Source organism: Necator americanus, chromosome III (genome assembly GCF_031761385.1).
Source record: "Necator americanus strain Aroian chromosome III, whole genome shotgun sequence".
NCBI lineage: Eukaryota > Metazoa > Nematoda > Chromadorea > Rhabditida > Ancylostomatidae > Necator > Necator americanus.
The window spans coordinates 1,796,850-1,823,763 of NC_087373.1; the positions used below are offsets into that span (position 1 = coordinate 1,796,850).

The following is a 26,914-nucleotide window of genomic DNA, read 5'->3' on the forward strand; positions in this document are numbered from 1 at the left end:
GCTCGAAATTACTCGTTATCAAACCGTCGTTCTGTTTATTTTGCTTGGTTTTGTCGTCAACCTTGTTCTGCTTCGTTATTTCACTTTTCTTCGAATATGGTTCCCTGATAAGGATTTTTCAAAACATTCCAGGCCACTTTTCAATAATATCTGATCTTATCCTTGGCTATATGCGGCGCTTCTCGTCTGATCTTACCAAGTCGATCTATGTCTGGTTTCATCAGCTATCCATTTTTCTTATCTTATCAACTTTTTTCTAATTTTTCTACTTTGTAAAGAGATAAATGTAGAGAATGGGTCGACAACGAGTGATTTCTAACTTCACTCTATTAATATATGAAGCCGGTTTTATAACTGGCTTTATTCACCGACCTCTAACACTCGTTAACTCGCTCTCTTTTCTCTCGTTTGTAGTTGCCAATCGATCTCTTTTGTAGTTTCCAATCGATTTTGTACATGACTGATATCTTTCAAAGATTCTGTTTTGCTTTTCTTGTGTCTCCTGACTTATGCTTCCCTGAATCGCGTCTAAAGCAATTTTTTAAAATTTAATTACTGCTTAAGGTATGACATCAGCTGAGGTCGACTCAGCAGTTGTGGCGACAACGAAAGATTCGATCGAGCCGCAACTGCCCGACTCGGGAAATGCCTCTGTCAGTGGGTCACCCGATTGTGTTCACACAAATGGTGGGTATCTGCTTTGTGAACAGTACAGTAACAGTACATTATACAGTAACCAAGGTTAAGGCCAAAACCCCAACTGAACCACTCGTTTTTTTTTTGTTTTTATTGGCAACCATAATTCGACGCAGTCTGCTTACCTAATTTTTATTTTATGTTGAGTCCTTCAACTATGTCCCTACTATAGGAATTAATGAAAAAGGCGGCAATGCTGGATGAAATTTTTAGGCGAAATTCTGGAGTCCGATGCAGCGGCTGCCAAAGTACCACCACAAGAAACTGTCTTCACTTTGACCATCCAGCCAACCGTTGGTGATTCGTTTGATCTGCAGGTTCGTCATTAAATATATTCTAAAGTGTTTCCTTCTTCTCTTACACATCTAACGATTTAATTCTTCAAGATGACTCTAAAGATACCAGTTTATTGATTCAGTGAAACAACTAATTTTTGGTAGTGTACTAGTTTCATTTCTCCCAGTAATTTCTGTTGAACCTTCGTCATCAGAGATTGTTCGATCATTTATAGCTGGGTGTATTCTTTCCTTCTAAGCGTTTAGTATAAGAATGTTGTATTTTTCCAGATTAACAGCGCAGAAATGGTGCAAGAACTTCACCAAGTGCTGCTGGAGCGTGAAGCTACGTGCCATAAAACGTGCTTCAGTCTCCAGCTGAACGGCGTTACTCTGGATAATTTCACAGAAATACGAGCTGTACCCAATCTTGTTGACGGAAGCGTCCTTCAAGTTGTGGAAGGTTAGAAAGATGACATCTTCTTCAGTTAAACTGATAGCTAACAAAATTCTCTTTTGCAGAACCTTACACTATGAGAGAGGCGCGTATTCATATTCGTCATGTACGTGACCTATTACGATTCAATGATCAGGCCGATGCAGCTTCAGCGGTCGACTTAACGTCGTTGTCCTTCCTTCCTTCAGTTAATCTTCAGGAAAGGGGAGATAAAGAGAAGCCTTTTGACGGTCTTCCACCCGACTACGTTCTTCCTGGAACAAAGGTGCGCTCAATTCTTATCAATCCTGGCTTCATTCCCAATGTATTTCTTTCATAGTTCTCAGAATGGTGTCTTTAACATCTACTGTAACTGTGCTTATTTTGATGTTCGCTCGAGATAAGGTATGCAAAGAAAGATGCTACAGTTGCAGTATTATCACATGCATCATCTAAACAATTCTTTTGGAGGTTTAGCGACTAATTTTCTTGGTGTTTAATCACATTCGATATAACTCAATTGGTTTTTCCTTATTTTGTTGGAAGCTTGTTGCTCCTCCATAGTGTATTCTACCGAGAGTCATTGTTTAGGAGCGCTCTCTCGCTCCAATGTTGACACATGTGCCAAAGGGAAAGCCGGCGGTGCGAAACCTTGGTATCTCTCCTTTCAATCCACCACCAGGAAGCAGAAAAGTGAAAGGAGATGTCCTCTATTTGTTTGTGGATACAGTTGAGAAACGTCGTCTCCATATTACATGTTGCACGAAGGTAGACGATGATCTCATAGACTCTACCTTCAATTTGACGTTTTAACGTATGACGTATCAAATTGTTTTAACTGTAACCGTTGCAGGGATTTTTTGTCAACTCCTCAAATGATGACCAGTTTAATCCAGCTCCCAGTAATCAGAACAAGTCAATCTGCCATAGCTTGGTAGACCTTCTGAATGTTGTTAGTCCAGGATTTAAGAAGGTAGGAATCATCGTAAGATATCTTCAGTGCTGTATTTTTCTGCTGAACAACAATATTACTATAGGCATACCCTACAATTATAAAGAAACGCAATGAACGTCTCATGCTCGACAGACTTCCAACACCGTACCCAGTATATTCGTGGTTGTCTCCTGCACAAGAGGTCATAGAAGATTCAATCCGTGCTGATGATGCATCTCAACCTCACCGCGTCGGATTTGAAGGTGTTTTTTGTGTAATCGGTGTTATTAAGAACATGAATATTGCACTTGGTTCCTGCTGACAACTCCTATGCAGAAAACTTATTCTTTAATTGTTATGTTTTGAATTGAGATCACTTGCCGGGCCAGATTCGCGACTGGAACGAAGAGTTGCAAACTACACATGAAATGCCTCGCTCATCGCTTCCTGAGCGATTAACCAGGGACAGAAGCGTTTTCAAAATCCACGGAGACTTTATTGGTGCTGCTATCAAGGTGAGAATTCGATATGTTTTGCACCTATGGGGATTCTTACGATTCGTGATTTATAGGGTGCAATGGCTGTTGTTGACGGAAATGTTATGGCAATTAATCCAGCCGATGAACCGAGAACGCACATGTTCATTTGGAATAACATATTCTTCAGTCTCGGATTTGATGTGAAGGATCACTATAAAGTGAGTTTTTCTACTGTGTGACCTCATTTTGTTTGCGGTGATTTCAAAACTAAGGGAAAAATTATTCTTTAGGAACTTGGTGGTGACGCTGCTGCTTTTGCGGCCACATCTGCCGACTTGCAAGGAGTGAAAGCATACGCAGCACTTGACAACTGTAAATTATGTACGCTAGGAATGGCAATAATTGACTACCGAGGGTATCGAGTGACAGCCCAGAGTATCATTCCCGGCATTTTGGATAAGGAACAGGTTTGTTATTCAATGATTCCAAGAATTTATATTACTCAAAATGCTGGGCGCCACTTCGTTGAACCAACATTGGGGCTAATTTTTTTGACTTTTTTCAAATATGAGCATCAAATTGTACGAAAACGACTTCGATTTTCCCAACCTCAAGATAATACAACTTCCTCCTTTCCTAGCCATCTTTAATGCACATCTTTTGATAACTTTTTATTATTATTTATTGTAATCAATTGAAAGTTGAAAAGGCGTCCCTTTACGGTAACATCGAACATAAATTGACTATGTGAATCTGGTTCTTGATATCTCACCTATTCTAGGATAATTCATGGCCTAACTTGGAAATATCCGTTCTTATTCGTCTTCCTCAGCTATAAATCAAGTTTCCTTGGCGTTTTCATTTTGTACTCCGCCCTATACATTTTTCATTTTTTCTTAAAGTTAATCTGTTTTATTGCTCCGAACATCCGGTACTAATGCAATTAGGCTAGTAGGATCTGGAGAAATTCTTCATAATGTGAGTTTCCAGGAGCAATCAGTAGTATATGGGTCTGTGGATTTTGGCAAAACTGTGGTTTCGTCAGAGAAATACCACGAACTACTAGAATGCTCAGCAAAAGAACTGAAGTTGTTGCCACATGAAGTTGTTATCGACGAAAAAGGAAACACCGCTAAGCTGTTTACCAGCTACGAGACGAAGGTGAGTGACCAGTTGATACGTTAATTATACGCTATCTCTATATCTTCGCTCGTGTTTCTCTCATTCAACTAATTGTTCCATTAAAGGGTATTATTGGGAATGATGGTCGACATTACGTACTTGATCTCCTGCGAACGATGCCTCCTGATGTTCATTACCTACAGGATGCAGAAGTAAGTTCTACGTTTCATGCTCTTTTCTTTGCTCTAATAGTCCCTCATTGATATTATTTTCTACTAAGCAGTCTTTTCAAGAATATCGATGATGTAGTCCAGATAGAAGCGAAACGACCCATCTGCCTAAATTTTGCGTATTCATTAATTTCTCTCTTGTTTTTCTTTTGCTAATACGTAAAAAATTGATAGTCACTCTGAATCTACATCAGAATCCTTAGAATTATCTGTTTTTGAAAAAAAAAATGGTTACAGTAGTTTTTTTTAGGTTTCTGAGAAAGCTAAGGAACTCGGATTTCCACGTCCATTCCCTCACAAACTTGCCACCCTGCGTCAGGAGCTGATTGATATATTCCATGAGTTAGTTGATTACAGGATTCTCAACATTATTTCCCACAACTTGCTTTCATTCTTTGCGATGACTTTGTGTCGTTCTATCCTTCCTTCTTTCTTTGATTTCCTTTCGGTTATCAATAAAGTTACAGAGGCCGTTGCATGCAGTTCATCAAAATAGCAGCTGGTAATGTTCGACAACAACTGAACAACAGCAAAGAAGGCCAAGATTCTTGTCAGTTATCGTTTTAGTCTTTTAAAAGAAGTGTTGAGTGTATATATCTATTTTCAGTAGATATCGAGAATGAAATCACACGAGCTCTAGTTGAAGTTAGCGAAGGTCGTGATCCACTTACTAATTGTGACATTACTAAGGAAGCGTTGTCTAAGGTAAATAGATAGAAAATATGTTGAATCCTGGAAAAAATATGTGGGTGGTGTTTTTAGGCTGCTGAAGCTGTGCATTCCTTGCGTCCAGACACTTTCGATATTCGTTTCAATCCAGATTGTTTCTCTACTACTGTGAAACATGCACCTGGCGAAGATCTCGAGAAACAAAAGAGACTTGTTATTGAGGTGAGAACGAAACCTATAGGTATTACCATTATTAACAAAACTCTTTACTTTTTAAAGGTTGAGTTAGAAAAAAAGAACCTTTTTGCTCTGGGTGCTAATGGTTGCTCTCAAGAATCATTTATTTATATTTATTTGTCATTGATTAGTATAATCGTCTTACAATAGTTATTATTTCACAGTTGCTCGAAGTGTTGCTTAAATGAACAGAATGCGGGCAAAATAACCACAAATATGTTGAGTGAAAATTGGAATTTTTGTCATAAATGATGTCTTATTTAGGCAGCAGAGTTCTTAGTGATTTCTCAATTGCCTGAGTTCATCTCCAATTGTGTGGACGCATCGGTCACACCTATTGATGGCGAGAGCCTCTGCGATTTGATGCATGCGCGCGGCATCAACGTCCGCTATCTCGGTGATATTGTGCGATCGGTAATCCTTTTCTCCAGCTCTTTTTTCTGTTTTTAAATCACTGGAAAATAATTATATAATATTGTGAGATGACCAGCTTAGTTAGTTATGAAATTTACAGGTTTTGGAAACTGGTCCATCATCTTATATGGTATCATTGACTGTCACCGAACTTATTGCACGTTGCGCTAAGCACGTTCTCAGACAGTACATGAATACTTTACCACAGGTTTCATTTCATCTTCTTTGGTAATCTGTAAGAGTAATTATAAATCGATTTTATTCCCTCAGGAACAACTTGGTTGTGCTATCTCTCATCTTCTTAATGCAGTTTTCGGGAACTTAGCTTTTGATCATTCATCAGGATCGAATGACGATAGAAACACGAAACGAGTGAGCACTATCTTTTTTGAACTGCTACTGCAGTCGGTCGGTCTACAAAGATACACTCTTTTTGTTTAGAGCAGCAGGAAATCAAAGAAGGCATCTGCGAGCGGTGAATGGGTATCCGTCAACACAAAAGAGTTCTGGATTGCGCTTTGTCAGGAGTCCAAAAACTATTACGCTTTTGATCTCAAGGTATGCTTCGTTTTTTTTTTAATGTAAGCTCTTCTCAACAAGTTTACGGTACGTGTTTCAAGGCTGACTGTATTGACTCCGTTGTGGAGCAGTATGGTGTGCAGAAAGTTTCTCTTCTACGTCGTCTGTGTAACACGCTTGGAATTCAACTGCTTAGTAGGGTTCGTTTTATCGCTTATTTGTTATATCATGTTGTTCCAATTTTCTAAACTGATCTTTTCGCACAGCGATGTTCTTGTGTCTATTTGTAGTTGTAGTAGAATATATTGCTAGTTGTCACTGCTTTCACAACATTTTTTTCATTCTTCCTCTCCAGGATTACCAGTTGGACACAAATTCAACTAGAATGCGGCAACCATTTACGGAAGAGGATATCCAGAACTTGATACCAGTGACAAAACATAGACAGGTAACTGAGTTCTATTATTTCTCACGGCAGTTGACTTTAGCTCTTATTTCCAGCCTTGTGCTAATGATGCAAAGAAGTTGTTTGCTCGTGGTCAACAGGCTATGCAGGTCGGTCATCTACGTGAAGCTTACGAATGCATCGCCGAATCGGTAAGTTTCTTCAACATCGTAGCTGTATTCTAGTAGCTTACTCACTTCTGCTTTGAGAATTTTTTCTTCCTAACGTTTTCTCAATATTTATTTGATGTTTTCCTATCGTCTACGTTACATCGTTGCCGTTTTCCTTTTGTTTCAATTTTTTTTTTGTCGCTTTTCTACCAAGTGTTATATGAATGCATAATTTAGGTGAATCTGATGACTTCTGTCTACGGAGCTATGCATAGTGAGCTCGCTCAAGCTCTTCGGCTTCTCTCTCGCCTTTCATATATACTGGGAGATCCAGCTGAAGCTGTTGCTCAACAGCACCGCGCCGCATTGATGAGCGAACGATGCAACGGTATTGACCACGCGTATACCATCATTGAATATGTAGGTTAACTTTAAATTCATTAGCGATAATGATATCTTCTTATGAATTGTTCTCAGATTAACCTCGCCCACTTTGCATTCTCAAACCTCTATATTCCCGCTGCGCTAAGACTTCTGTATCGTGCTCGGTACTTGTTACTTATTGCACATGGAGAAAACCATCCATTGATGGCTCAAATTGATGTTAGTTTGAAGTGTTTGCAGCAGTTTCCATCTGTATTCCACTTCATAATCACTTTCTCAGGGGAATATCGGTGTTATTCTATTTGCCGTGCACGAATTTGATGCAGCTCTTCGCTTCTTGCAGTCAGCTGAGGCGGCCATGTCGGCTCATGGTGAGCCTAAGCGTCTCAAGGTAGGTTGTTGTGTTGGCTTCTACTTTTCAAAGGATGGCGCTCAGTTTTCTTTTCCCATCCAAATTTAAATGTTTTGATTTTAGTCTGCATTGGTGCAACACATTGCTGCTCGTGCTCATGCTTCACGCGGAGATTTCCGAGCAGCATTAGCTGCTGAAAAAGAGACATACTCGATCTACAACGGTCTTTTCGGACCAGAACATGACAAAACAAAAGTGGGTTTGTTTTGAATGGAATTCATTTCCGCCATATTTGCTTTTTTTATTTTCATAGTGAATAAAATATGAAATTATTTGAGGAATCAAGCGAATATCTAAGCCAGTTAACTATGCAAGCGGTTGCATTCCAAAGAAAGGTTATGGATGCTACAAAGGGCAACAACGTTGGTCCATTACTACCAACACAGGTTTGTATTTTATTATAGGAGAGTTCCTTTGAGGATTTGTAATGTAGATATAAAGACGGGTTTTTGGTGTTTTAGTACCTATTTTTGACTGTAATTTATGTCTGTCAGCACTTTTCATTGCTTACAGACACCAGTGAAATAACTCAATAATGTACTGAGGCTTCAAATTTTCTAGACTCGCATTCTTTCGTTTTTATGTAACGATTAATGGAGGTGTCATGGTGTTACAATTAAATTAATTAATACAAATAGTAGAGATAGATCTCGGTGGTGCAACTGCTTTCCAACCAATGCTTTGCCTGTAACAGCGTTCAAAAATTCTCACTGAAGGCAATGTATTTTCGTTGCAAATTGGTTTAACGGCGACGTAGAGGTTGAGGTTTCGCCAGATCATTACCGCCCACCTCAGCACATCTTATTTCAGCTGCCACAACCGTCACTTTCGTCAATTCTTGATGTGCTGAACATTCTCAACGGAATAATCATCATCTCAGTTGCTAACGTGCCATCGCCTATCGAAACATCGGAGAAAACATCGGAGATTAAGCAAACTACCGAGTCTTTAGGGATGACCGATGAAGCCCTAGACTAAATTACCGTGAAGCACTTAACTTTTATTGCACTAGTTTACCTTCCACATGTTCTTGTTTTGCATTCAATTCTGTGCCATCTTTAATCCTTTCTGTTTCTCATTTTCAAAGCCAGCTGCCATTCTTTCCTCTCGCTTTATTATCTATAATAATATTAGCTTTGAGGGAATGCTGCAATGCACGGCGATTTTCGAAGCTGGTCAAAAAAGTGTAGCTATTAGTGACGTAGTAATTAGACAATCAGTTTAATGTGTTGTTTGTTTTTTTTTTCTTCAGATAATTGTTGCTCGTTCCACTTATTTTGTTGTTCTCGTGAGATATAGGATGGATATGCAGTAGTTACAGATGTTCACCAAATTTAATAGGATTGATTATAGATGACTTTATAGATGAAATTAGATTAGTTTACCAGTCTGTTAGTGTTGTAGTTTGAGAAGAGTTTAGATCTAGTTCTTTTTTGTTTGTTATTTGTTACATTCTGGAGAGTGTGTTTAGTCATCATTTGTTCCTTTTTTTTATCATACATTTTGCTCAGATTGTGGAATCTTTCCATCCGAACTTCTCGCTATAAGCTCACCTATGGCATCATATATTTGTTATATCCATGTTTTGATGAGCATTTATATTCTTATTACAACAATGCAACTGTAAGATGAATGATTTGAGAAGTAAAATTTAGGATAGTAAGAGTTTGTTGTTGTTGTTGTTGTTGTTGTTGTAAGCAGTTGGAAGAATGTATGGAACATTCTAGAAGTGCTAGTAGGACTCATTAATAATCGTTCCACCGCGGCGCTTCCTAGTAACAGACTCCATTTCAATGGGACTCTTCGAAAATTCACGAATTGCTTTCTCGTAGCAACCGTTCATTGATTCTTTTAGTGTTCTCTTCGGGAACTGGTTGGTTTCATACTCATAGAGAAATAGTTTTCCTTATTTGAACTTTTATTTCCTGTTTCGTAGGTCTTTCTTGTCCCAGTTTAGTTTTTTTTTTCTAAGGTTAAAAGTTGAGTTCACTTTTGGAAGCAGAGAGTGAAAATAGGAGCATTTTAGTCGGCGATAAGGTCCAGAATGCTCATTCTGAGAACGATTCTTTAACTATTAATGAAAGATTTTTTTTTAAATTATAGAATAGAATTTTAAGAGTAAAGGAGTGGGGGTTTTATAAATCTTCGTTTCGCATCTACCCTCACATGGAGTGAAAAATAGAAGAAGAAATCAGAAAGTAATAGGTTAGAAAGGGAAAATTCACTCCCGACGTCTGCGATTTATGCCCTCAGGGATTGTGTCAACAGAACCACCGTTAGACAGATGCACTGACTCCCTTCCAATTACTTTTTAACGTATTCCATTGAAAAACACTTAGGATGTAGTAAAGGTTGTGATTCGGCAATCTGTTAGAAATCAAACCTCCTAGAGAGTAGTTAGTATAGCTAAAGTGAGGTTGAGTCTAAGAAAACCTATAACTTGATCGATAATCACCAAATATGACAATTTTTAGGCCTTGAAATTTCAAGGTTGAGGCTTCTTCAGTACCTCATAGTAGAAAAAAAAGTACCTCGTCATGCAAAAAAAAAAAATCTAGAAAGTTTTCACCTAATGAGAATGGACATCTTATCTAGTTCTATTCGCTTAGATCCTGGGAAATTATCCATGTCTCACTAAACCCTACAAATTAAAAGAAAAACTGTTGTTTTATAGAATAAGTAGAAATACTGCTCCTTTTGTTTCTTTGCATGCATTTGAAAAAAAAAGTACGTCCTTGTTTATAGACGGAAAATTTACAACAGATTACTGTAATAAGGCTGAATATGAGTTTTCCAAAATTTTCCATCGCGCAGTAGTTTTCTTAAGAAAAAAAAAAGGTTTTAGAATACTTCGTAAAAATAAATTTTTTTTTGTACTTAATTTTTTTCCTCTGTTCCTCTTACCTTCTCAGGAACCAATTCTTAATTTCCACTGTAAAAGAAATGAAATAGGAAGAAAATGGGTACGGGAAAAGGCGGTGGCGATAATGTGGTCGTCGCCGTACGTGTACGACCATTCAATGATCGAGAGAAAAGCCGTAAAGCTCAACTCGTCATTGAGATGCCCGATGGACAACGAACATGTATACGGTAGGTGGTGATCGTCTGTCCATCTATGGACGAGAGAACCTCCATTAAGGGCATCATCCCACGAATCTGAGGTGATACGAATTTCAGGTGGAGTATTCGTATACGGGATCGTAGATTATGGAGAGGGGGGTGATTCCGTCCATTTCTTCCTAATTCCCGTAAAAAAACGGTCCGGAAGATGCGGTGCGTGCACACGGCTGGCGCGCTCCAATCGAATTCGTGAAAAATAGCGCGTCGGAACGCTCGAAGCCGTATCTTCCGGGGCCTTTTTTACGGCAATTAGGAAGAAATGGACGGAATCTCCCCTCTCTCCGTAATCTACGACTTCGTATAGGCATAACCCACCCCCCTAACCTGCGCCACCTCAGATTCGTGGGGTGATGCCTTTTAGTTCCATCTAGAAAAATAGTAAATGAAATAATAATAGTATAAAAATGAAAGCCCACGACACCTGGAATTCCCCGGTGGGAAGCGAAGTAAATAGAAATACTTGAATCCACTGTAAATTTATATTTTAAACGTAATCTCCGTAATTTTTTGTAATTCCATTATTTTGCCTACGAGGTTTTCGAACAAAACCTTCAATAGCCTAACGTTTCGGGATTTTGACGGCTTCAGAGCGATAGTGTTCTTACGAATGTGTGACCACTAGTAGCGCCCACCCTTCGTCGCTACTCAGTGTACCAGTCAGTGAGTACAACGACCAGCGACTAGTGTTACTGTATTATCCGAAAGATTTATCTGTAAATAGTTGTATGGCTTTTATACCAAAATATAATACGGTAATATTATAAGTATTTTTGGATTAAATGAATTTTTGGATGTATTATATTTTATATAGTATAATAATATAGAAAAATATTTTTAAAAAATATAACACCAAAAAAAAACTTTTTTTTTCCGATGAAATTAGAAGATGAACTATGAAGTAGACGAAAAGAATTATGCTATCGATATGTATAGGAACACTTTGAACTTTTGGGAAAATTTAGGGCAAAAAAAAAAGACTTGAAGAAAGAGGTTTTTTTTGGGGAATTTTTGTGTTTTAAAATGAAAACAGAAATAATATAGAGCACCTCTCAATTTCTACCATGAAGGGTCAACGTCTCTGTATAAAACTAAAACTTTGGCGAAATTCTAGTGTGCTCTACTCTTTTTTTATTCCCGTTTTCTGTTTTATGACACACCTATGGGTGTTCTAAAATAAATAAATAAATAAATAAAACTTCATATTTAATAATCAAGCCAGTTTTATTTTTTATGCTTTCTTTTCGAAGAAAAAAATCTGTGGAAGAATAAATTTGCTAGGCGTTGAAAAATTAGTACAGTTCCAATATATGGTGCTACTCAACTCAGTGTTACTGTTATTCACTGAAAGAACTTAAGAATAAGTTCTTTTCTCAAAGTCGTAGTGTGAAAGACAGTCTTAGAGAACACAAAACACGAAATCAAGAACAAATCCATGGATTATTGAACCATTCATTGAAATTTCAGGGATCCAAACAATCCATCCGATGAGAAATGGTTCACATTCGATCATTCCTATTGGTCACATGACGGATTTCAGGAGGAATCTAACGGTTATTTTTCCCCAGTGAATGATCGATACGCGGATCAGGTGAGCACTTGATTTTGATTTAAATTCTAAAAGCATCACATGGAGTAAGTGTATTTTTTGATTCCCCACTTTCGTCCAAAAGGTGGAACGAGCGTCGAGGACGACGAATCCTCAAAGGGAAATTTTCATGCGAGAAATCCCTGATTGGGGACAGGGGAAGCAGACTTTTCCTCGTTTTTTAAATTAAACTCGTCATAATTTTGGAAACCAGTTTTACGAGAAAAAAAAACCTAATCCTATGACTTCTATCGGTTTTCATGGATTTTTCGACTAAAGATTATTTTTTAATTGGGTTACTTCGGCAATGTGGCTGCGATTCGACTGAGCTTAATAAAAACATTTACGTTGCTTAATAGAATCAAGTTTAATAAAAATAAAAATAAAAACAAAAATAATAATAATAATAATAATAATAATAATAATAGTAATGGATATGAGTGAATTTTAATAAGCATAAATAAGATCCCTACGATCCTTTAAACCATGAAATAAGCAAATTTTTTCCAAACTTTCTAGAAGGATCCTAACTAAAAAAAAAGACAAAAGTGTCTCAGTTTTTTTTTGAAATGATTTTTAATGAGTTTGATATTTTTAATGTTTTTTTTTCTAAATTTAGAAACGCGTCTTTGCCGATTTGGGGAAAGGAGTGTTGGAGAATGCATGGGCTGGCTATAACTGCTCTTTATTCGCGTACGGACAGACAGGAAGCGGAAAAAGTTACTCGATAGTTGGATTTAAAAATAATAAAGGTTAGTTGACAGGTTTTAAAACGGTTTTAAACAAATCTAATTGGTCCAGGAAGTGGGCGGAGCATAAACTTTTCTCATTGGTGTCATCCACGAACCAGTGATATTACTGTTCGTTTGAAAAAAAAAACCGACAAAAGTGTATGTGTATGAATAAAAGATAAAGTCTTGGTAAAAAAAACACATTTAAATTATAAAAAAATTATAAAAATTTAAATTATAAAAATTATAAAATTATAAATAATAAAATATGAAGTCTATGACGTAGCAATCCGATTATTCTCCCCGGACGAGTCACTTACCAATCCGGAGAGATGAAAGGCTTGCTTGGAACTGGGACTGTTTCTTTGGATGTATTTAAATACTGGGAAATTAAAATTTCAAAAAAATCAATGAAATATGATTTTAAGGTCTCGTACCCACAGTATGTGAAGAATTATTCAAAAATATCGAAGAAAAGAAGGATCAAGGTGGCCAATATGAGGTGTTCATCTCTATGTTCGAGATTTACTGCGAAAAAGTTAGTTTCCTTCCCAACAGAGTCGTTAATTACCTCAATTATCTGGACACATAGAGTTTTTTTGAGATAAGAGACTTGCTGTCTTCGAAAGAGCCACCGAAAGGCGGATTGAAAATTCGTGAACATCCGAAGACAGGATTCTATGGTGAGTTCATCTCTGTCTTTTTACCTCACAAACCAAAAAAATTCAAATATTGAAAAATTCGCGCTAAACTTGTATTATGTTGAAAATATTGAAAAGAAACAATTTCTAAGAAATCTGTGGTTTTCTTTTAAGGGCATCACTCCACGAAACTGGGTGGTGGTTTTCGGGATCGTGATTAGGGAGGGGAGCGTCCATTTCCTAATTGCCGTAAAAGAAGATGGGTGCGTGAAGGCTGGCGCTCTAATCGAACTGTAGAAAATCGTGGGCTTTTTTTACGGATTAGGAGCGAAATGGACGGAATCACCCCCCCCCCCTATTTTCCCCTCCCTTTATAAAAACCCCCCCCAAAAACCCCCACCCCTAATTTTTTTCTGCTGAATTCTTCGGATTCTCTCGAGTCCTAGAAAAGTACTCTTTGCTATTCTGCTGTTCTACTCTATACTGTTCTACGAACTGATCCATTCCCTTTTCCAGGATTTTCTCGAGTTCTGAGAAAAAATTTTTTGTTACGGCTTTATTTTCCAGTTGAGAATCTGTCCAGTTCACCGGTGAACTCCTATAAGGAAATCGAAGCGAAAATCGATGAAGGAACAAAAAATCGAACAATCGCCGCCACGAACATGAATGCTACCAGCAGCAGGTACGTCAGTGCCCGATATTATACGATTTTGATGATGTTGGTATTTTATCGGCAGAATTATTTAGGAATTTATGATTAATCTGTAAACTATACAAGAATAGCATCATATGCACAAATGTACAATTTTAATAAGAGTATCTCGAGTTGAATATGGACGTTAAAGACTTAATTCCTCTTAGCCGCCATGAAAAAAAACGGCGTGGGAACAGGTTTAGTTCCGACGAGGTACGTCAGAACGCTCACCCTCTGTACACGCTTCGGTCCCCTCAGCAGCCTATTAATTAGTTTCTACTTGAATAGGCTGGTGAGGAAACCCTATTGATCTTTGACCGCTCGCACGTGGATGCGACGCGTTGCGCAAGAGCGCAAGTGCGTTGCGACTGATTTCGTAGAGAACGTAATGTTCCACAACCTTTTACACAATGATTAGTGTGAAAAGAGCGGAGCCACACTCGTTTCCGTATTTTACAACACAAACTCTACATTTTCCCCGAGGTTCACGTTCTAGGTCAATTTCGTGATACTCTTATAGTCGATATTGTTTATTTATTTGTATTATTACTTATTTATTTATATTTATATTTATGTTGTATTGTCGATATTGAGCTGATCAGCTGAGGGAATAGTGATGGCGAGCGGATATACAAGGGATTCTCTGGGAATCAAACAATGTTACACCATCAAAAATTTCTTAGTTTCGTCAAATTTTCAACCTCGATAATTTTCGCCTGTGCTATAATAATTGCCAAATTATTTTTTAAATCATTTTTTTTAAATTCAAAATTAATTTTCTTTAGAGCGCATACAATCGTAAAGCTGTTGTTCGTGCAGAAATCACCGAAATCAAGTGGTGGAACAACAACGAAAAAATCTGAAATCAATCTTGTGGATTTGGCTGGAAGGTACGAATGATTATTTTATTAACAGAATGGAACAAAAATTACTTACATTTCATTCCACAGACAGCTGAAGTAAGAGATCTAACACGTAAAAGGCATCTATTATAAGAAATGTGAATGATTTTTTGAATAATAAATTAACAATTTATTCATGTTATGTCTCCGTGGTTGGTGCTTCCACTCAAGTGGTGGAACAAAATCGGCCAAAATTTCGCGTGAAACATCCACCGCTGAGCCATTTGCACCGGGAAATTGGCAAAAACAGAGGGGAATTTTAAAGAGAACTGATCCAGTACATTTTTTCTATAAAACTAGCTGTAAACATCATTTATAAAATAAAAAAAAATTGGAATACGGGGACTAGACAACAGAAAAAGGGTAAGGAGAAAAAAAAAACAGAAATTTCCAGAAGCCACCTGTGTCAGTCAGTGCAAAAATGTGGTATTTTTGTGATTATGTGTTCACATAACGCGCAAATCTATTTCCAGTATAAATCTAGGGACCACGGTAGGATTTTCCGGATTCGAAGTTAAATCTGATATCTTTAGTGAACGTCAAAGAGATGCGGGAACAGAAGGGGATCGTATGAAAGAAGGAATTGTGATCAATCAATCGTTATCGACACTTGGACGAGTGATCAAAGCTTTACATGAACAGCAAGGGAACAAGGGAAAAAAGGTTCAGGTCAGGAGCTGATTCTAATTCCAGAAAAAATGATCCATTCTATGGGATTGATACAGCTTTCGAATTGATCTACTACTCTCAGATCCCTTATCGTGATTCAGTCCTTACATGCCTCCTGAAGAACGCTCTCGGTGGGAACAGTAAGACTATTATGGTAAGCGAGCCAGGTATTCAAGACAGGACCCATGAAAATCAGTTAGTACACGAGAAAATGAAATTTTTATGAATCTCTGTATGATCTACAATGAGGAACGAAACATTCGAAGGTGACAAATGCGGGAAGAATCGAAGACGAGATCATCGACCGTCGATAATCCCAAGATCAGTGTCAATCAGTCGATAAATTGCTAATAAACAATAATAATAATTACAATAATAATAATAATAATAGTGACAATAATAATAATAATAATAGTAATAATAATAATAATAATAATTATAATTATAATTATAATTATAATTATAATTATAATTATAATTATAATAATTATAATAATAATAATAATTATAATTATAATAATAATAAAGAATAATAATAATAATAATAATAATAATAATAATAATAATAATAATAATAATAATAATAATAATAATAATAATAATAATAATAATAATAATAATAATAATAATAGTAATAATAATAATAATAATAATAATAATAATAATAATAAAGAATAATAATAATAACGACAATGCGATACTGCCATGCGCTACCAATATCAACCAAAAATTTGGGTTTTTTTTTGCTAAAATTTTCAAAATCTTTGGAGAACGCCATCGAGTTATGAAGAAATCAACTAGTACAGCATTTTTGGAGCTTCTTCCTCATAATGCAGGAATTTTAGGGGAAACGAAAACAAAACACATGAAAGTGTAAAAAAAGTATTTTCATCCCAAGAAAGCTGTAACTTCAGTTTTTGCTTCACTCTGTTCTCTTTCCTTTTTTTCTTTCTGACCAATGTTGAGAATAATTTAAGTTTTAAAAAGATATTAAGGTAATGTAGAATAAAAATAGTAAAATATAAAAGTAAAGTAGTAAAATATGCTAAATATAAAAGTATAAATATATATAAGTGAAATAGAATAAAATATGAAAATAGTGAAATGAAGTTTAAAAAAATTTGAATAAACCTAAAAATAAAAAAAAAACCTCTATCAACTCAGTTCGTTGGAAATCCCGTTTCTTTTGTGGATTATAGGTAGGTCCACAATTTGTTGTTGTTCAAAAAATATTGTTTTGAAAAAACAAAAATTTTGTTCGCAATGGGAATTCGGTGCGAATGAGTGTACATTAGATTTAAGTGAATTAATAATACCTCAGATCATTTGACATTTCAAAAATTTTTCTTATTGCTCATTTGAAGTCGCATAAATTTCGAGATTAGCAAAATGACGTTCAAAGTTTCGTTACTATGACAATTTAAATGGGTTCTGTCTTGAAAAACACAAGTTTACTACAACGTGGTACTCATTCAATGACCATAAATCCACAAATTTAGATAGCTGCAATTTCACCAGCTGACATAAACTATGAGGAGACACTCTCCACGTTGAGGTGAGGTGAATTTAATTGTAAACCCGTTGGGAACTCATTGACTCATCCTGTTCACAGTTTAGCCGTTGGACGAAGGGTAGCGTAGAAAAGGACCATTTATTTATCTATTAATCTATCTATTAACATCTATCTATCTTTATTTATTTATATTTATCTATCTATTAATATTCTATTAATTCTATATTAGTCAAAACGGTCCAAAAAAATGCAGTGTATGAAAAAAATACAATAAGTATTTACGCTTACGCAATTCATATTGAAATTTTTTAAATTCAAAAAAGACGTTTAAAGAAAATCGGATGTGGGATTCTTTTTTCTTTAAAGAAACTCGAAATGTGGATAAGAACGATCGACTAGAACAATTAATAATTTTTATTAATATTTTTCTAATCGACTGCGCGAACAGCAGGTTCAAAATCCGTGAGTAGAAGAAAAAATCAAGAATTCAGAAAAAGATACCATAATCATTCCCAAGCTATTTTTTCTCATCCAAGGTTTGCGGATCGTGCTAAATCGATAAAGACGAACGCTGTGGTGAATGAGAATCAAACAGAACGTATAATGAGAGAACTACGAGAGGAAAATGAACGACTTCAGAAACAACTGAAAGCCGGTGGAGGTAGCGATGACAATGTAAGGCTGATCGCTCAGTGATCTATCGGGTGTTCGATGCGGGCACAGTGGAAAATTATCGGAGTTTTCAGGAAGAGATCGAATCATTACGACGTCAACTCGAACAAAATCAAAAGGAAATGGCCGAACTTGAGAAGACATGGCAAGAAAAAGTGGCTGAGGAAGCGGCAAAAGTAGGTTACGAACGGAGAATATTCTAGAACATGTGCCCGCAACCACTTGAGATAATCCATGATAATTCCTTAACGTTGACCTCCCAGTGAGATTTTTTCTGAACCTTTCTTCATCGTTTTACCTTAAATGCAACGGTAAATAGATTTATGGGAGTGCTTTTTCCCGAATTCTAGGAGACAAAAGTGGAACGATGAAGATGTCTCCACATTCTTGTTACCGCGTTGTTTGTACCATGTCGTCGGGTGATTTGTTTCGCCTTTGCCATAGGCAAAAATAGAGTTTAGGGTGTAGATTACCAGTATTGGGCGTGGATTCGCCTAATTCTCCGTACGCGTGATCGTCCCGAAAAACAGGCGAAACAGTGGAAAATCATAAGATCTTCTCGGTAGTCTACTCAAGTAAAACTAATGAACAAGTTGCTTACGGTACCTACCTAAGCGAGTAGACGAGAAGCGGCGCGTTTTAATGTATCTCGTAGGAACTACGGCGGTTCCCACGACGTTTTTCACGACGGCTAAGAGGAATTGAGCCTTTAACGTCCATATTCATCTCGAGATACTTTTACTAAAATTATAAATGTGTGTATATGATGCTATGAGGGGGGAGGGGAGGGGGGAGAAGAAGGAGAAGGATAAGGAGAAGGATAAGGAGAAGGACGAGGAATGTGCGACACCCTCATACTCACACTCTTCACTTCGAGCTCTATATTTGCCTACAGAGACCCAAACAACGCCAGTCTCGTGATCCGCTGCTTTTAAAGTGAAGAGATTTAAAATCGCTAAAATATCCTTGAGAAGAACGCATTCGTTGGCAGCCGAAAGAAACATTGTACAGTTTATTCGAGAAAATAAAATAAAATGGAAATAAATGATATTCTCCTGCTTATCACTTTTTTCTAGCTTCCAAGAGTTCTTTCATATGATATTACAGGCTCGGTTTTATCCGGAAATTGCCTATATTGCCAATTTCTCGCCTTGTTTCTTGCAATTTTCCATGGATCTTGTAATCTTTTCAGCAATGGAACCTTCAGCCACAATTTTTTACTGTACTCCAACTGTACCCTAGTACTGCCTATCGTAGAAATCTCTGTAGCTTTTTTCATGTAAATAAAAACTAAAAAAAACAAGTTGAAAAAAAACGAAAAGCTAACAAAAACTGAAATTGAAGACGAAACCGGAAGCTAGAACATTAGGACCACCGCTACCGTTTCTCTTTGTCCAAATAGATGTCCTTAACAGAGTTCTCATGAGATGAGTATGATAAAATCTATCTACTAAATATTACATTTCAGTCTTCCGTAGTTTTACGTGATACAGTAGAAAATTTCCTTGTTTTTCCTGAAGAAAACCCAACACCACTGTTCTTTCTCAGCCGCTTTGTAAAAGGCGTTGTAGAAGAATTTATTTATCTCTGAGCCCTAAGGGTTAAGTTCTTTTTTTTTCAAAGATTTAAATTTAGCACAATACATCAGCGGAACGAATGGCGATAATGAAACAACGACAAGAAATCCCACATCTATGGAATCTGAACGAGGATCCGGCGCTGACCGACGTCATCGTACATTTTCTACCACCTGGCGTAATTACTATAGGTAAGGAGGACCCAGGAAGAGATTTTGCTTTATTTTTAAGAGAAGCAGGTCAAATCGTTTCGAAATTGGCTGCGTTATGACTGCTATCTCAGATCCACGAAAATAAATGATCACATTGGAAAATTTTTTATTGGATTTGTTTCATGAGTATTTTTTTTCCGAAAAAACGACAACATTTCAGTTTTTTTCCGAGCAAACGCTACTGTGGAATATCAGATCCACTGGGAGTCAATTTCCGCCTAATTGTGAATATCCTAAATCTTCAGATCAATTTTCCTTTAAATTTAAATTCCTAAAATTGTTACGAAGTACAGTTAAATATAATAATATTGCAATTAAATATATAGTTAAGTAATTTGTTGTACATTTAAATAAAAATTGAATAACTAGCAGTTAATAAATTATGTCATTAAATAATGGTAGTACAATCAAATATGCATATACAAATACATTAATTGTATTATTGTATTGTATTGTATTAAAATTATATTACTATATCAAATTATTAATTATTAAGTGAAACCAAAAGGAAAAACTTGAGAAAAACGAAAACAAGAGACTTGAAAGAGTTGAATACAAATTAGTAAAGTTATTGTAAACAAGTACATATTGCTCCAGAGAAACCAGTAATGACATTATCAGAGGTAAAAATGTAGATTTCAAGGCAAAGAATTTGAATGAGCGGAAGAATTTGTGGATGCTGCCGGACCACCTTTCCAGAACTTAAAAAGAGAGACATACGTTCAGGAAACAAAACAGCCGATCCGGCACCGATGGTTCAACTGAACGGACTTTCAATTCTTCCACAACATGCGGTTGTGGAGAATACAAAGAATAAAAAACTGATCATCACAGCATGTGAAGTAAGTTTTTTCTTATGGATTCTATAGGGCTATGTTCTGTATCAAGTTCTTCCCCGTACATGTCCACGATGGAGGTCCCAGATAGAAAAAAAAGTAGAAAAAAGGTGACCAAGGAAGGATTCCCTGTGGAGGAAAGCGATTTATCTCGAAAAATTTAGCGTTCTTATGAAAAATTTAAAAATCTCAAAAGACGGACTTTGTTAATAATTAGTTGTAATAGTTAAAAATAAGTTAATAGTTAAAAAAAATAGGTTTTAAAAGATTAAAAATGCCGATGGTCAAAAATTCCTCACAGTCTGCCTACATTAGCTTCTAGTGAGTTTAGAAACGCACTTTCTGGATATTTTGCATGGGAAATATAAAATTTGTGATTTTCAATCCAACACGACCGATGACCGTAGCTAAGAAACCATCACTACCTTCAATCAGCAGTGCCGTCTAATTTTTCCCGTAAAACTTCTCCTTTTCTTTTCCTGCTTTCACTTTCTTGCTTAAGGGCGCTGAAGTGCTTGTGAATGGAGAAAAATTGACGAAACCCAAGCAACTTTCACAAAATGACAGGTTTGCGTATCATCACAATTTTTCCCTGCTTTGAGGATATTTGTGCTGGACTCTGCAAACCTTAACATATTATTGGCATACGTTCTTACGTTTTTTACGTTCGTTACGTCCTTACCAATTCCCAATGAATTGCATCAGCTGAGCGTGTGAGTTTGCGGTGGTGCAAGCGGTCAGCGGCGCAGCTCAACGGTTTCTCATCTTCCTCCTAGTTCATTCCAGATATACGGTTACTGTCAATACTAGATGCTGTACTACTTCCTAAGCACACGATCCAGGTTGTTATCGATCCCAATTTCGTCTAGCATGGCTGTCGACAGGAAAAATTAACGATACAACGACAACAAGAAGGCGACGACGCAGAAATGTTGGCCGAAATAAGGCTCCGATAACAGTCTTGATCGATTTTTAAGAATTATAGTGGGGTCGGAACGGGGTGAAGCTCGTTTGGCGCAGCGCTCGAAGTGGCACAGTGGACAGTAGCATTCAGGGTCGTGGTGGGACCAAAGTGGACTGAGCAGCGAGTGATGCTACTAAGGGTCCCACTCCACAATCCCCATCGCACCACTTCGAGCGCAATCGCGTATGCAACTGCACCGAGCTTCATGTCGTTTTAAGAGTGCTGTAGTACTGTATTCAACTCAGCACTGGCGAAATTCATAAAAAGTCGAAATTGAGACTGTCGATATTATTTTTCCCTTCTCTCGTCTCTTTCTGTTTTCCAGAATCCCAAAAATTCGGGATCAATTTCTGTTCATACTTAGTTCCTACTATATTCTACGCTTAGGAACAAGTTAGCGTCGGGCCTTTTTTTTTGAGAGTTCTTTTCTCTTCGCCCTTCTATCCTCAAATTATGTGATCCTGACCTGAAAAAGCAAATGACAAAAACTAAACAATGAGCAAACAGTAAACATTGAAGACTTTTATTCGGCGGCAATCATCTCTACGTCTTCAATAATCCGAACAAAAAAGGAGCTCGTAAGGATATCACGTACGAGGAGGCGCAAAAGGAAATCGCTAAAGGTGCCGGAATTGGGATCCCCGGCGAAGGTGGCAAAAGCAAAGGTGTGGATTTCTAGGTGTGGGCCGAGCAAGATGTTTTCCCGTCAAACTTTCCACTTTTTCAGCCGATCTTATCCTGGAAGAGGAGCTCATCTCAACTATGCCGTTGGTCTACCGTGCGAACGCTATGGCTGTGGAGCTGAGGCGTAACGTTAAATTCGAATTAGTGCTCGTCTCGCCGGAAATGAGAGGTCTTCAGGAGGGACTTACTGAGGTGATTATTCTTTCACTGTTTGCTCTCACTAATGATCCAGCTCAGCGAAGAAATACAGTAACCACTGGCGGTCCTAAATGGAAAGCGGACTAATTAGATTGGTTAAAAATCCGCATTAAATATGCATGCTTAAAATTTATTTATTTTCTTTTGAAGTGTTTATTAATTAACTCAAAATCCGTCTTAAATCCGTCTAAAACTCTTAACAAGCTTCTTTTATCATTTAATTATTCAGTTTAATTATTATTTAATCCCATTGTTATTATTTATTCGACTTTTTATTAATTTAATGCAATTTATTACTATTTGGGTTAATTATTAAATATTTCAAGGGAAAATAAATAAATTTCAAGCGAATAATGAGTTTATTCTGCTAATCTCACGTAAATCACTGGAAAATTCTTGCTCGAACCATCTCCTCAAAGTTTTTCGCCCCCAAGGAAAAGTGACCCGCCTTTTTACCCTATAGGGTTCAACTAGAGTACTATCATGGAGTCTCTTTCAATGTTTTTTTGGAAAAATCATGTTATTTTAGTTCAAAAAATTGGAAAAAATGGTAAATTGTAGTAAATTTTTCTTTTAAAGAGTAAATTGTATTTTTATATCCCTTCATGGTGAGCTTCTTGAGCTACATGGTTTCATGGGTTTATTCGCTCTGAACCCATTGCCCTAATTTATTTATTTATTTATTTATTTACTCACATACACCAATTGTGCAACACAAAAAGAAATGAAATGAAACACAGTTTCTGAGTCAGGACACCTTTAAAAAAAAATCGGAATCGAATATTTATCGTTTAATAAACCTTTTCTGCTCAGGAATTACTTTCAACCGAATATTTCTGTTCCAGATTTGGGTAAGTGTCCATAATCTAACGGAAGATACACGATTCATGTGGGAGAAAGCACGATTTATGAATCGTTACTACGGTATGCAGGAAATGTACGAGAATAAAGTGGATGGAGAAGAATGGAACATGTCAAAAGTGAGGAATTGTGGATTGGTTTCATTAGTGTTTCCAATTTTTTCCGAAAAAAAACAAGGTTTGATGCCTTATGGGGCTACGCTGAGGAACTGTCCATGGATTATTGAATTATCCACGCAAAAAAATGTTTTCACAGGATCGTGATCCATTCTACGAAGCACCGGACTCGAAGAGTTTGCTCGGATCGGCTATCGTATTCCTACAGCCACTTGCGTATCTTATGGATTCCGAGGAAACCTATCCTATCATGGATTTCACAGGTATGCTGGAGGTCTTATTACATCAAGGGACAAGTAGTAACCATCTTTAGTTATTTTGGGTGTTTTTTTACCCTGAAAATGAAGTGAGAAACTTCTTTTTTTCTGGCAATTTGCCTGAAATTTTTCCTAAAAATTGGGTCGGGAAATTTCTCTTTTTCTTCTTGCAGGTTGCCTGAAATTTCTATCATTGACAATTTTACCAAAGCATATAAATAAACACGTTTTCGAAGAAAAAAACCTGATAATAATAATATCTGATTTAAAAAAAAACGATTTCAAATATAATAAAGCAAAGAAATAAAAACTTTAACGAAGAGAAAAAAAAAACAACAAAAATTCCCCCTTCTCCTTTCAGGAGAAGAACTTGGAGAAATGTCCGTGCTTTTGACACCATGCAATTCATCCGGAAAAGAACTTATTGGAGATTATGTGGATGATCCAAAGGAGTTGGTAAGCAAAGGTCTTAATTACATTAACATCACATGGAAATTAAAAGGAGATCAATTGCGAGAGCGGTCCGAGTGATTTAAGCGGGAGAATCATGACGGTCCCATTCACCTTCTTTTCCCTCTATGAGTGTCCCACAATCTGGGAGAAGAAAGAAAGGGTAGTGGTTGAAAACACTGTGGACGTTTTTTTTTCGGGAATAAAATGCGAAAAGCGCGCACCATTCAGGCAAAAAAAACTATGAACGCTACCCAAATTAAGATTTTTTTATTCGTGGTTGGAGTTGAAAAGAAAATTAATTAGAAAAGAAAAAAAAAGAAGAAAAGATTGGAAAATAATGTTGCTGATTTTCTTAACTATGAAAATTTTTTCCACTTTTTGCTTCACAATAATATAATCAATACGTATGGGAAAAGATTCCGATGAATGTTATAGTCACTTCCATGATTTCTGTCCCACAGATCACCAGGTTACTGTACTTTCGCGGCGCGAGCGCGACATGCTCGCGTTTGGCCACACGTCGATGGAATTAAAGACTCTCATGACAATTTTTCACATTATTTTCTACTTATTTTCCCACAATTTTCTTAAGTTCTTTCACAACAAGATTATCTATCCTTATGGGATCAAAATTCCCGTAGCCGAGTGGTCCTAGCGCGATGATCAAGGTGTGGAAACCATGGAAAACCTGTTCACAACGCTAGAAATTTCCACTAATGTGGAATTTTTCACTTATAATACCATCTGCGAACTGATAATAGTTCAGGAAATTGAAACTTCAGGAATAATTAGTCTCATTCTTAATTAATTAATTTTCCAAATTCTCATTCTTACTGGATATCTAGGATAATTTTTTAATGCCTCTGAATGACTTAGCGATCAGGCTGCCTCCTCTTGGAAGAAAGAATTAAATTTTGAGATGAAACCACGAAAATGTAGAGTTCAACTCTCTTAATACGCGTAAACCCCTAGTGGAATCCATTCAGAAACCCTCAAAACCTTGTATGGATATTTCGGATGTCGTGATTACAGTACTGGAAGAGTGCAAAGTAGAAATTCCTAAAATGTGGACGTTTAGATTGGCAGGAACTATGGTTTTATGGTGAAGATACAATCCGCCCGAGGTCTCCCACGCCGAATCGACAAGGTAAATCTTTGGTTATTAATTTTTGGTGATTAATTTGTCCGGGAACATAGTCTCATTATCTTCCGGAAAACACAGATCACATAGCCTTCATTCAGAGTTCCTGTAAGTATCGATTTTTCGATGGGAAAGAAGTAGAAACACCACTTATCACTGGCAATAATCCTTCATACATGCACGATCAGACTTTTCAGTACAAATCAGTGTCACCTGAGGTGAGAACCTGGGCAGAAAAGACAGAAAGTTCTTGAAATAAAGTTTGGAACATATAATAACTTTATATAACTTAATAACCTTAACTTGATAACTATGACTTTTTTTTAGTTAGCAGACTATCTTCTTAACGCTAATCTCTGGATCACATTGTGGGGAACGCAAAGACCGAGACAGCTACCCCAACGTGACAACAGAAGAAGCTCTTCGGCAGTGGTAGGACATGTTTCGGTTGATCTCCTGATTCGTAAGCAGACATCAAGGATGGCTGCTTGTTTCAGAGCGCTGAAGGAAAACGATCAACGAGAAAGAAGAAGGTCCCAAAGGCACCTAAACCAGCGGATGAAGAAATCGTTCTCGATAAGTCAGCTGAACTGGGGTTTGTTTATAAAAACGCTCACGGTATTTTTTCTTCTGGGAATCAGCCGCGAGTGTTAAGAGTAGGGATTACTGTTTTAGTCCCTGGTCAGTATGTGGACTAAGCACCAAGCGTTATTAACCTCAGATATGGAAAGTTAGTGGGCTTTCCAGAGATCCTTATTAATTCATATACCTCAAACTGAAAAGGAGAAGTTTTCGGTATAGTTCGGGAAAAAAAATGAGCAAACAACTATGTTAATCGACGTTTTATTTCACGGAATAGTCAACAGTAGGGAGCAGACAGCCACCAAGGCACGAATGGATTGTTTTTTAGTCATGGACTATGCGGTTTTCTGTTGTATAATTATCTTGGATTACCGTTTCTTTTCAGATCAGAACCTAAAACCCCGAAGAAGAAATCCTCATCAAAAACAAGACGCCCTAAGAGGGCAACATCCGCATCAACTCAGTGAAATCGGCTAAAAGTCAGCTTCGCGAAAAAGGAAACGAAAACAGTGTCAAGGGCTTATATTTCAGTCTGCACATATTAGATCATTAACCACGGCTGTTCGATAAATAACACAATAAAAAATCGATAAATAACCCCGACTTTATTACAGGTGCAAGTAATGAATAGAGAGGAAAGTTTGAGCGATTTCCCACAACAAAACGTTAACCTCAAACGACGGAAGGAAGCACAAATTAAGGCGGTAGTTTAGGTTTACATTTATACTTAAGTATTTAAGCAGCAAATTTAAGTTCATCCGCCTGATCAAAAAAAAAAAAACTTCATCCGGTACCCTTTGTTCATTTCCCGTGCACATTATGTCACTGTAATTAAGGGAATTCACGAAATTTAATGAATATAATACATAACACGAAAGAAGAACTGAGCTAAAAAGCCAGCTAAGAAAAGCTCAAAGAGGAAATTATCATTTTTTTTTAACAAACACTCTTCTTCAAAAACTTGAGAGGTACCTGTAGGGAGATGTGTAGCTATTAACGTAGCTTGTATCCGTTTTAGAGGACGTTGTCGCAAATTCACGAACTTTGCTTGCAGTCCAGTCTTGACCACATGAAAATTTCCAGAAATATGTATTTCACACTCTCTACCAACAAAGCCAATCAAACGACTCGAGAAAAAAAGTTA

The 26,914-nt window shown here is 36.9% G+C and overlaps 2 protein-coding genes across 2 annotated transcripts; both read left to right on the top strand.

Moving 5' to 3' along the window:
• Positions 1–566: 566 nt before the first annotated feature.
• Positions 567–8,340, top strand: RB195_008335 (uncharacterized protein; the record flags this gene model as incomplete). The annotated part of the gene is made up of 29 exons (XM_064194774.1): positions 567–687; positions 910–1,013; positions 1,263–1,434; positions 1,494–1,693; positions 1,999–2,175; positions 2,261–2,380; positions 2,445–2,604; positions 2,714–2,856; positions 2,913–3,038; positions 3,111–3,287; positions 3,811–3,981; positions 4,068–4,154; positions 4,423–4,514; positions 4,640–4,722; positions 4,780–4,877; positions 4,935–5,063; positions 5,343–5,492; positions 5,593–5,700; positions 5,763–5,864; positions 5,934–6,050; positions 6,113–6,211; positions 6,367–6,459; positions 6,513–6,608; positions 6,804–6,986; positions 7,044–7,169; positions 7,231–7,341; positions 7,426–7,557; positions 7,641–7,748; positions 8,173–8,340. 29 exons carry the CDS (start codon positions 567–569, stop codon positions 8,338–8,340), a joined length of 3,753 nt encoding a protein of 1,250 aa, XP_064045919.1.
• Positions 8,341–10,321: 1,981 nt separating this feature from the next.
• Positions 10,322–26,237, top strand: RB195_008336 (uncharacterized protein; the record flags this gene model as incomplete). The annotated part of the gene is made up of 25 exons (XM_064194775.1): positions 10,322–10,452; positions 11,947–12,070; positions 12,687–12,819; positions 13,227–13,336; positions 13,403–13,481; positions 14,007–14,121; positions 14,919–15,023; positions 15,569–15,704; positions 15,787–15,858; positions 17,204–17,259; positions 17,754–17,892; positions 17,964–18,065; positions 19,525–19,657; positions 20,405–20,520; positions 21,017–21,081; positions 21,998–22,143; positions 22,206–22,354; positions 23,206–23,340; positions 23,477–23,600; positions 23,956–24,050; positions 25,126–25,194; positions 25,290–25,406; positions 25,516–25,620; positions 25,686–25,783; positions 26,156–26,237. The coding sequence occupies 25 exons, from the start codon at positions 10,322–10,324 to the stop codon at positions 26,235–26,237; spliced, it is 2,736 nt and encodes a 911-aa protein (XP_064045920.1).
• Positions 26,238–26,914: the final 677 nt, after the last annotated feature.